Source organism: Triturus cristatus, chromosome 3_1 (genome assembly GCF_964204655.1).
Source record: "Triturus cristatus chromosome 3_1, aTriCri1.1, whole genome shotgun sequence".
Taxonomy (NCBI): domain Eukaryota; kingdom Metazoa; phylum Chordata; class Amphibia; order Caudata; family Salamandridae; genus Triturus; species Triturus cristatus.
Window position 1 is genome coordinate 1,005,798,470 of NC_140583.1, and position 12,237 is coordinate 1,005,810,706.

Sequence of the window (12,237 nt, forward strand, 5' to 3'; positions counted from 1 at the left end):
GGTTTGAGAACTCCTTTCAACATGGGCAGAGTTTTTACAGTTCTTTCAGAAGAGGCGAAAGTGTCCACCAAGAAGTCTTCTTCGACTGTGTCAGAATGGAGTTGTACTCCATGATTGGCAGCAGCCCGTTCTATGAGGGCATTGAAGGCAGCAGTGTCCTCTGTAGGAGATGTCTTTGTGCTGTAAAGCTGCGTGTCATGGGTATCTGGTGCGGTACCCTGGTCTGTAGGGTCATCCCATGCCTGATCCGGGTATTGCAGATGCTCATCAGGATCGACATCCCCAGGGTAGGTGGTATCATCCCCCCATATAGTCCTCTACTGCGTCTGTCTCTGAAGGCGTAGGAGAAAAGGACTGGGGATCCTGATGGGAGGGTTGGAAGCGTTCATGAAGCACTGGCTCCGACCCTGCTGGCAATTTGTGCTTGAGAGGGATTCTGTAGGAGTCCAATCCCCTCTCCGGAGTGATTTTCCGCTTGCGGAGCATCAGTCTACCAGTGTTGGCGTCGATGAATTGTGGCTGTGAAGGCTCAAAATCTGTGCCTCCAGGAGACGGGGACTGTGTCTGTCGGACACGTGTCCGGATCTCGAACATCTTCGGCGCCGTGGATGGCGGCAAGCCAAACGTGATGTTGGTGGGCGCTGAGGGTGCTTTCGGAGCCTTGTGCGTGTCGGTGCCCGACGTGGATCGGAGGGCTGCCCGTTCCCTGGTGCGTTGCAACGATGCCGCGACCTGTTGCACGGAGAACGCCGAAGGCTCTTTGGAACCGGTCGGCACCTTGGAGGGAGGCGTCGACTGCTTTGGAGTCATGGGGTCATCGATCCGAAGAGAGGTATCGACGGTCGTGGGAGTCGACGACTTGGCGGGCGTCGCTGTCTTGGACGTTGACGCAGATGGAGCGGCCATTTTGACGTTGGTGGTCGTGGCCGATGTCTTCGGTGCCAGAGGCCGAGGCGCTTTGTGGGGACCGAGGGCCTTTTTCTTCGGGTCGGCACCGATATCCGCTGCAGTGAGCTCGGCGCCGAAATCCCTTATACTGCGTTCGGGGCCGATGGCCTTTGCTGGCGTCGAAGGAGTGGGGGGCTTCGAGGCCTTCGATCCGATTACAGCCAGTTTCACTTTTGGTTTCGGTGGAACTGGAGCGACGATTGGTTTCGGTTTCGTCGAAGGGAATCCAATCGTTTTCGGTAATAATGTTTTGTGCTGAATGTTCGAGGCCGGGCCTGAAGGCGGGGCCGAAGAACTCTGAGATTGATCTTGGGTAAGGCCCGGAGGCGATCCCTCGACCTGAGCCTTATGACGACGCATTTTGTCGGCCTCCGTATCGACGGGTGGGCCCAGCTCCTCTCTAGAGCTATCCTCTTCGGCCCCAAAGGCCTCATCGTAGTCTCCTACCTCGTCGATGACTTCTTCCCTTTGAAAAAGCACCTAATCGTCGTCTTCCGATCGGGAGTCGTGTTCGGAAGCGGGGCTGGAGTCTACTTCTTCCACGCTCTCGGCGTCCTCGTCTTCGGTGCTGAAGATGTTGGCCGGGGCAGGCGCTGATTGCTGCGCTTCTAATCTCGCCGCCCGTCGATTCCGGAGAGTCTTCTTGGATCGGAATCGAGCACAGGCCATACATTTTGACTCATCGTGATCCGGTGAGAGACATTTGTTGCATACCGGATGGACGTCGATGTGTGGGTATTTTGCGTGGCATAAAGGACACCGTTTGAATGGAGTCCTCGATTCCATCGTCGATGGAAGTTCGAAGTTCGGACCAACGGATCCGAAAAGCTGGAAAAAGGTGCTAAAGCACTAAAGAAATTAGTCGACACCGAACGGGAACAGTACCGACGATAACTAAAGGCCTTTTGGCCTTAATCTGAATTTTCCTAACTTGAGCTAAGATAAGCACATCCGAACCCAATGGCGGAAAAAAACAATCTAAGGATGGAGAGGATGCCCATGCGCAATGTAGTCCAGGGGAGGAGTCACCTATCTCGTGATACTTCGAAGACTCTTCCAGGACAACAACGTGCAAACATCCGGACCCAACACTAGGCGGCGATCTATGCACAGATATGAATTCAGCAGCCCACATGCCTCGAACCTCCTTATTACAGCAGATTTCTGATGTTTCTCTTCATAAAGATAGTAAAGAGTTTTTGGGACTCAGGGATGCGTAGTGCATAGGGATTAAGTAAGGACTTTTTAGGGCTCAGGGTTGAGTACTTTATATGGGAAGCCACAAGCTTGTAGGCCTCCTGGTTGGGCAGTGGGAGTAATACAAAGAGTTAGAAAGGAGTTGTTTTGTTTTAGGGGTCCTTGGTGGTTAGTAATGTGTTTGAGAGTTAAGGGATAGGTAGTTTAAAATATTAATACTAAATAGTAGTGGTTTCGTTTTAAAATATTAAAGTGGACTATTAAATTAATTTTAAATAATTTATTTTTGTAAAATTAAATTGGAATATACAAATCTATATATATTTATATCAATATATATATATATGTGTGTCGAAAAGTAATACTTAACACCTTACCTGTTAAGTAACATACTCTCAATGTAATAATCTGCAATGTAGAGGTACTCCCCATGTAATGACTGCAATCTAATGACTTCCGATGCAAAGACCTGCAAAATAACTTACATTTGGATATGCATTTAAAACATTACAAAAGTAACCAAATCAGCTTTCCACATACATTCCAGCTCTCCCAGGCTGCCTGCAGTACCCACAGTTGCTGAACAGAAAGTCACAAGCAAACTTTCTGGTCCTTTTTTAACCACCCATCCCTTAAGACCCTCCAATATCTTCTCTGCAAAATTGTGGTGCTCTTAGGAACAGACTTACAGCTGTATTAACAAGCAGTGGCACTGCCACCCAGTTTCACTTACCCTTACCTACAAGCGAGACCAACTGGCATTGACAAGATTTCTTTATAACCTCTTTCAATGCAAGTCAAGATCAAAGTTGTCTCTTTAACATTTCTGCTGCCGTTTTTCTAGTGACCACTATGTGGCAATGGTAAGTGACCTTGCTTTTTTAGGTTCAATGCTGTATTCAGAGCAGCACGTATGACGTATCTGATGACGGTGAAACCAAAAAGCTCCTGTAGGTGGGTCAAACACAGGGAGCAAGAAAGCCACAAACATGAAGCAAGGCAGCTGAAATTAGCAAGAAAGCCATCCAATCTCGAGCAAGGATTGGCTCTGTGGAGTACTGTATACAATGCTCTCTGCAAAAGACAGCTGGATCTGTTTGTAGCTTGACATCATTCTATAAAAAAATTGTAACTGTAAATATTGATGCAGGAATACTTGCTCATGCAGAGCCTCATGGAGTTGGAGACAATGATTTTTCAAGAAGGACCCATTTCAAAATCCTAAACCTGTTCTGTTGTACTTAATTAGGAGAAACAATGAATATACCAGAGAACCAGTGACTTTTTTGAGCAGCATTTTAAATTAATATGCTTTTAAGAAATCCAGTAACACTGAGCCACTGAATTGAGTCTGAATGTATCAATAATACAGTGATTTCAAGGCAGGGGAAGAAAGGTTACTGGCAAGTAATACTAGAGTGGCTCTCCACCATTGCCTTTTCAAACTTTGAGTACCTAATTCGGATCCAATCATTTGATGGTAAGATTAAGCAAAGCATGGGTCATCCTGCTGGAGTTGCAAACTGTCTCTTTGCAGAAACAACAGACCCATGCTGCAAACTAAACTAGCCTGTTACAGAAGCAGGGGACATCTTACAGAGATCCATGCTACAGACAGAGCAAAACTGTCCTTTGAAAAAAAACTACATCATCTACACCACAACCATGCTGCAGAGAAAACCGGTTGTTTTCGGGAATCATTTGCCAATGGAAAATATTCAGGTGTCCTACATGGAGTATTAGTCCGATCAAGCCACTAGTTATAAAAATACAATGACTGGTTCATGAACTGGGCCATGAACTTACTCATGAGGCAGCTACTACCGCTTTCTGCTCAAACACCCTCTCAGTCACCAGCATGGCCAAGAACCAACCAAGAAAAAGGTGCTGCCATCCCCATCACATGGTCAAACTGAATGCTAACACTCACAATCTGCCTCATCCTTAAAGGAACTGTGTCACTGCTAGTGCCTTGACACACACACAACGCAGCCTTAATCGTGGGGCTGCCTGGGAGGGTAGGGCACCAAAGCTCTGCCCCAGCAGATGTCTTTTATCAAGGTCTGGTATTCCAGATTTTGATGATACAGGTGAAAAGTAAAAGACAACTCATGCGCAGCTCCAAATCAGGATGCCCTCAAGCACACTAACCATGACAAGAATGAAGCGAGGCACTACACTGGCAGCACAAGGCATGACCCACCACACAGCAAGACTGTCACAACTTGTTTATTAAGGTAAGTTGTCAAATAAATACCAAACTGAAAAATACATCTGCAATGAAAAACGAATTATGTAGGCTCTTGGAGTAAGAAAATACACTTTTAAAAAAAGATCTAAGGAGCCAGGATAACAGTGAAGACTCCTTGAGAACCTACCCTGAGATTGAGGCAAAGGTCCATCAACCCCTTTCTCAGAGCTCTAGCAGACTGTAAGTGCCAACCTTCAGAGGAAGGCATTGCAGCAGTTCACTGTTTATTAAAACTGCTTGATGTCCATAGGCTCATGTAGCTTTTTCAAACGCACTTCACATTGAGCAGCAAGCCCCTCTGAAAATGTCCCTACTCAGAAAAGGACTGCCCTTGAATGGGGTCTACAAGAGTCTCTCCCAGCTATGTACTGGCATCATTTCTTCTTCTGCCACCAATCATGTTTTGAAGTAGTCTGCTTCACTATGAGCAACAGCAGCACGTCGATCCTTAGAAACTACCCAGCCAGCTCCAAGTTACATGTCCTCCACGCTCCACTTGTATGCAATTTCTTGGACTGCCTTCTTGTCGGCTTGCCTGGCATATCGTTTCTGTTCAAATCCACTGGACCTGTCAGACGGAAAAGAAACAATGTATAATTAAAAGCTTCCCTGTACGGGCAAAGACTTTCAAGGCTTAAGAGTTAATGAGCGTATGGTAGCATAATTTTTTGTAGCACTTTCTTTTACAGCACTTTCACTTCAAACTTTCAATAGAGACTCTAAGGCAAAGGTCAGCTTCAGAAATGGCCCATAGGAGTAGCCTGCAAAGCCCCTCTGGTCTTGGGTTAACCCGGTCAATGATGCAATGTAGCCAACCATCAGAGGCAGGAAACAGCATCCAATTGATCCACACAATGCAGCAGCCATGGACCGACCACCACTGCATACACTTGGCCATCAACATACCCAAGGCACCCAAACCAGCCCCACACCCACCACGAAGGAACTGGAGCAAGATTACCGACGAGCAACTTAACTCCACCCTCACCCGAGACAACCACACCTGGGCACACGACGCAAATGACGCAGCCAGAGACCTCCACACCTGGATCTCAGACTGTGCAGACAAGCTCGCCCCGCTACGCAACCCCGACAGACAATGCCCCAGGAAAGCCATCTGGTTCACCACCACTCCCCAAGAAGCCAGACGCACCTGCAGACGCCTGGAGAAGAACTGGAGAAACACCACAACAACCAAAAACCACACCACCTACAAGGACGCCATGATGGACTACCACAACCAGATCAGAGCCACCAAGAGGAACTTCATCCACAACAAAATCCTGGCCAACTCCAAGGAACTTTTCAGTGTCATTCAAGAATTCACCAACTCACGCAGCGAAGCCACAGACATCACCCCATCCAAAGACCTCTGTGACAAGCTTGGAACCTATTTCCACCTCAAGATCAACAAGCATTGGCATAGCCAATAGGTCTCGCCTTTGGGACCTTATAAGTGTTTGGTTATACAGCACAATATCCTTGGTGCAACAACATCAAGTGTTGCATGGCTAAACATTTATAAGGTCCCAAAGGCGAGACCTATAGGCTAATGCTTGTTCACTGTGCCATTGGGACCCTCTACCTTCCCCTGCCACAGCATGTCCTGCACATCAGTTGATATTAAGACCGCCTATATCACCAATATTGTGCTTGCACCTCACAGATAGCTAAGCATATGAAAACTTGCATTGAGGATACTGATACTGAGCTGTTAACACCGTTTCTTCTGTGAAAGACCTACATTTAAATTTTACTGTGACATTTTTATCTAGCTTGGAGATAGCTTGATCTGTCTTGCCAGCGTCCAGTTTAAAAAAATATATAAAAAAATGCATACATACAGGATTTTAAGTGACCCCTCATCATCCATCCGTTCAGGAGTCCTTCTCCTTTTGTTTCGGCCAATCACAGCCTGGGGCAATGGGTCCGCCCCCATCAGCTATTGGCTCTCTTTACTGTGAGTGACCACATTTTGCTTCCTTATACCTGCCTAAAAAGTAGCTGAATTAAATGCCAAGGCTGGTAGCTAGTATTTCATTTGTTTTAGTTTAATGTTTTTTTAAAAACTTTTGCAGTGAGGCATATTACACCCCTCTTTTTTCAAGCATGAAAACGTAACAAAGATTTATTTGCTTTTACCTTCTAATGCATTTTGCAAACATTGCAGTCCTGCAAAGGCCAGCCCTGAGGGCTTTTCTAATGTTTGCTCCTTCTTTGGTGCATTTAACACAGTTTTTGCAAGAACATGGTATATTAAAATAATAGAACTGTATTTGCAATTAAAGAATCTGTGCAATGACTGCAAACGTGAATTGTGGTGACACGTCTGTTTAACAGCTGTGGGCGGTCGATGAGTATTTTCTGGACACCAGCTGGTCCTTTCTTTTATAACTCCTGAATGAGTATTTTATTCCTTTCACATTAATGTATAAACCATACCTATTTTTGTCTTACTCACTGAAAAAAACTCAAAATATTATAATCTTAAATATCAAACTGTAAATATTATCAAGCTGTGTTGTTTGTTCTAATGCACCATCTCACTTTATTTCCAGACACTAAAGCAAGATTGCAGTAATTTCCATGTTTTCTTAACATTTGCACATGAACTGCCACATTTCTGAGATTGTTTATAAGTTTCAGATGTGAAAGGGAGGGAGTAAGAAAGTGCATCTTCTTGTGCGCAGCATTTTACTAGTGTGTCATGTAGCTTCGAAGTGATTGTTTGCGTATCTTATCTATCAGTTATTGATGCTCACTGAAGTCATTACTCCCCAGTACATTCTGTAGCCAATATTTCCTAGACTTGCTGGGATCACTAGCGTTCATTACTGTTTAGTGCATTAATGGTAATTGCTAGCTGAAGTATGTACTGTTTAATCAAATTTCTGGTAAAATTTGCTCACATCTACGCTGACAACACTTCTAATTACTGACTAGATCCAAGAGGTGGTCTATTTTGAACGTTTAATCTCTGATAACTGGACTTTTCTTTATACAGACATAGGCTTGCTATTTTATTAAATGTATGGTCTTTTGGGCAAACATTTCTTAAATATTACATTTCAGCATGATACATTGCCGTGAAGTTACTCCCTGTAATGTTGCTTAAAATGTGATCACTTTGGTGGCTCAATTACTATCAGAACACACGGTGTCACTCCCTGTAATGGCATAGAATATGCAACTTAGATCTACTGTGTATTCTAAACACTTGAACATTGGGCGGGGCCGTTTCATCCTTCTAATGTTGATAAATGAGTGCCTACAAGGTGGTTTATAGTCATATTTGTCATTGGCAGTATTACTTAATGGCACGACTATAGTAACAAAAAAAAAGTACAAATGTGTCAGGCATGCGTCTCTACAAGCATGTATTGTGAGCCTGGGCTTAGTTTTTGTCCCTGTCCAACCCTGCTGTTCAGTAGCGGCAGCTGCCTTCGCACTAGACCTCTTATAGGAACTTTTAACGTGTGCTCTCACCCCGTGAAGTCAGCCATGTCGGTGTAGTGTCTGATGCGACTAAAGGATGAAAGGGTCGGGTAACAGCGATGCCCTTCTGACACTGAATTGCTTTAACACAAAGCTAACTGTTTGCAGGAGCAGAGGTGAGAAGCGAATCACTGAAATCAACAATGGCGGAGTATTCAAGCATACCAAGCATTGGCCGCGCGCGAAAGTGAAAGCAGCGCGACGTGGCGGGGGAGGGGCAGAGGAGCGGTGAGGAAGCAATCAAGTGAGAGGAAAGACAGATAAAGCTGGCGGTTGCGTGCGTGCACGCGCGCGTGAACGCAAGCAATAGGCCAGCCAAAGTAGCTTGTGGTAGCACTTTTTAAAGCCCCTACTAAATGTCTCTCCGAGCAGCGCATGCGCTGGCTTAGGCGAGACCTAAAAACCTCTACGACAACTTCATCGACCATCCACCAGGTGCCACAGACGGCCCCCCCCCCCCGCCCCCAGAAACACCAGCCAGCCCACCATCTCCAACTGGACACCGAGCATGGCCGAAGACACCGCCTCGAACATGAAAAGCATCCACTCGGGGGCCCCCACCAACCCCTGCCCCCTCACATCTATCACAGAGCCGCGGCTGCCATCGCACCCGAACTACAATGCACCATCAGCACCCCTTCAAAACAGGCACATTCCCAGATGACTGGAAGCGCGCAGAAGTCAGACCTCTGCTCAAGAAGCCCACAGCTGATCCCACCGACCTCAAGAACTATCGGCCCATCTCGCTCCTCCTTCGCAGCCAAAGTTGCAGAGAAAACAGTCAACATGAAACGGACACGATTTATTGAAGAGAACGCCATCCTCGACCCGTCCCAATCCGGATTCCAAAGCAACCACAGCACAGAGACCGCCCTACTCGCCGCCACAGATGACATCCGCACCCTCCTTGACCAAGGCCACTCCACATCCCTAATCCTACTCGACCTATCAGCGGCCTTCGGCACCGCACATTATTCACCAGACTACACTGGATCCGATCATTCCTCATCGGAAGAAGCCAAAGGATCAGACTCCCACCCTTCCTCTCCGACCCCACGAAAATCAACTGCGGAGTCCCACAGGGTTCATCCCTTAGCCCCACCCTCTTCAACATCTACATGGCCCCCCTCGCAGCCATCGTCCGACAGCACAGCCTTACCATCGTATCCTACGCCGACGACACCCAGCTCATCCTCTCCCTCACCAAAGACCCCACCACTGCCAAACTAAACTTCCAGAAAGGAATGCGAGACGTCGCAGTCCGGATGACCAACAGCTGCCTGAAGCTCAACGCTGAGAAGACAGAAGTCCTTGTCCTCGGTACCACCCCTTCTGCATGGGACAGCACCTAGTGGCCAACCGCCCTCAGAAGTCCACCTACCCCCCTCAGATCACGCCAAGAAACTCGGCATCGTACTCGACTGATCACTCACCATGAACCGACAGGTCAACGCCATCACCTCCAGCTGCTTCAACACCCTCCGCAAGACCTTCAAGTGGATCCCCCCTGAGTCAAGGAAGACAGTCACCCACACACTCATTACCAGCAGACTGGACTATGGAAACGCACTCCACGGCGGCATTAACAAGTCCCTACTCTGCAAACTTCAGACACTACAGAACACCGCCGCCAGACTCGTCCACGACATCCCCCGACACGAACACATCAGTCAACATCTACGAAGTCTCCACTGGCTCCCCGTGGAGAAAAGAGTCACTTTCAAAATCCTCACTCACGCCTACAAATGCCTACACAACAACGGACCCAAATACCTCAACGACAGAATCAACTTCCACGTACCCAAAAGAAACCTTCAATCTTCCAACCTCGCACTGGCCGAAAACCTGTGCATCCACAGAGCCAGAGCAGGTGGAAGATCCTTCTCTCACATTGCAGCCAACACCTGGAACGAGCTACCGGCAGACATCAGACGCGGCCCCTCCCTGAACACCTTCAGGAAGACCCTCAAGACCTGGCTCTTCGGCTAAATAGATCTGCAGACCCCCCCCCCCCCCCAGGGCCTTGAGACCCTCACGGGTGAGTAGCGCGCTTACAATTCCCTGATTGATTGATTGAACCATTTCTAGCTCCAACAAGCAACACCAATTCTGCCTAACGAGGTAACCCATCAACTTAAGCTTCCCAATTAAGCCCTCAGTGTAAGAAACTGAATTAATATTTAGGGTAAACACCTCAAGGAACAATTATAACCCTTGAAATGATGAACTTTCATTGTTACTAAATTAACCTGAACTCAACTCGCTAGTAGCTACGGCACAGAGCCGACGGACTTAATATATGGCAATGAGTAAAGTATTTATGCAGTACTAAAAAAGTAATAAAGTGAAAATGCAAAACAATAAAAATCCCAAACCAAACTGGAAAAAATCGGATAAAATTCAACAAGATGACAAAACGATTACAAATATACAAAAAGGCTAACCAGAAATATGAATTTTCAAAGTTTTAAGTTTTGGCGTTTTGTGCCAAAAAGCACAAAAAGCCAATGTTAGCCTTGAGTGATCGCCAGTGGCTGAAGTTAATTTAAGCATTCCTTCCCTTCTTCGTTCTCATTGATCAACCAAGTCTCCACAGCTTCTTTCATCTTGATGTGGGTTAACTTCCCATTGCACATGCTCTTTTTATGATGCCAATTTCTTTGAGGGCAAAGTTTGTAGGAAAAAAAAAATAATAATAATATACAGGTGGCATGTTATTAACCTCTTAGCTGTTTACATCGATGTCTGCAGTAGGTCGTATCACCCTATGTATCATGTCATGTCGAGTTAGAAATCCAATAGTAGAAAAAAAAGCAACGTTCTCGGTAAGGACCCGAAACAAGCATTGGCATAGCCAATAGGCCTCACCTTTAGGACCTTATACGCGTTTAGACATGCAGCATGTTATCCTGGTTCTGTTGCTTCCCTCAACTAACTCATGCTGGTGATGCAGGCGAATAGACAGAGGTAATGTGAAATTACGCTAAAAGTGTTGAAACTTACATATGAAAGGTGCCTGCTTTCAATAATTACTGTTCTTGATGTCATGGGCCAGATGGGAGGTCCAGCATGTACAATCTTGGACTTCACTGGTTGGATAAAAAACTCAAAGCCTGGCTGGGCCTTCCTGAAGAAGCCACCTACCTCAGGGGTCAGCTTGACTCAGGGGATAAACATCTGTGACCCAGGGAATGAACAGCTGTGACCAAGGGAATGAACAGCTGTGACCCAGGGAATGAACAGCTCGGGACTCAGGGGATGAACAGCTGGGACTCAGGGGATGAACAGCTGGGACTCAGGGGATGAACAGCTGGGACTCCGGGGATGAACAGCTGGGACTCAGGGGATGAACAGCTGGGACTCAGGGGATGAACAGCTGGGACTCAGGGGATGAACAGCTGGGACTCAGGGGATGAACAGCTGGGACTCAGGGGATGAACAGCTGGGACCCAGGGGATGAACAGCTGCGACCCGGGGGATGAACAGCTGCGACCAAGGGGTTGAACAGCTGCGACCCAGGGGTTGAACAGCTGCGACCCAGGGGTTGAACAGCTGTGACCCAGGGGATGAACAGCTGTGACCCAGGGGATAAACAGATGTGTCCCCCAGCTCAATAGCTGTGTTCCCAGCTGTTTGAAGATCTTACGCACTTGCAACTTACTGTGTGTATATAATTTAAAACATGTCCTGAAGTGACCTTAGATTTAGCAAGTGCCTATTATTTAAACAGACTGTGTATTGGCTAATACTGTGCTTTTATATCTTGTAATGGTTTTCATTAACTAAATCATGATTAATAAACTTTACTTTGTCTCCAGCTGGTGCTTGGGACCGGCAATCCCAGCTCTAATATGAGCTTCTGTCTTGGTAAAAATTGTGAAATGCAAACCTCACTCCCTCGTTCCATTCATCCAGTCATGACTGTAACGAGGAGCAAAGGACTCAGACCGATATAATCACAGGTAAGTAATTGAGTTAGTAATCACTTAATCACCATGGGCCTCCATTAGATAATCTACTAAAATAAGGAGACTTCCGAGCCAACCTAAAGACCATTATTGTTACACTGAGAAAATGCATCACTCTGCTAAGAAGCGCCGAGAAGCTGCTCAATTCACCGAGCGGCTCTACACGCGTGACATCACTCTCTCCCCCTATATTCCGCGTCATCGTCGCACATTTCACACTCTTCAGTGCGCTTTGGGAACACGAGGAGAATGTGCAAACCAAAGGCACCAGCTGAGAGGGCACTCGCATTCAAAGCTGCCCGGGGTGCCTTGCAGCCCCCTTAGTGAGACCAGTTACCCGAACACATCCCTGCAAATAATGCAATGAATCGCACGCCA

At 46.7% G+C, this 12,237-nt stretch overlaps 1 protein-coding gene across 2 annotated transcripts in view; it reads right to left on the reverse strand.

Moving 5' to 3' along the window:
- Positions 1-4,358: 4,358 nt before the first annotated feature.
- Positions 4,359-12,237, reverse strand: part of BUD13 (BUD13 spliceosome associated protein) — a 136,811-nt gene continuing 128,932 nt past the window's right edge. For both annotated transcript variants that reach the window (XM_085645720.1, XM_085645721.1), the window contains one exon: positions 4,359-4,964. In XM_085645720.1, the coding sequence (XP_085501846.1) occupies positions 4,871-4,964 (94 nt within the window). In that variant the 3' untranslated portion in view covers positions 4,359-4,870. The remainder of the gene's footprint in view (positions 4,965-12,237) is intronic.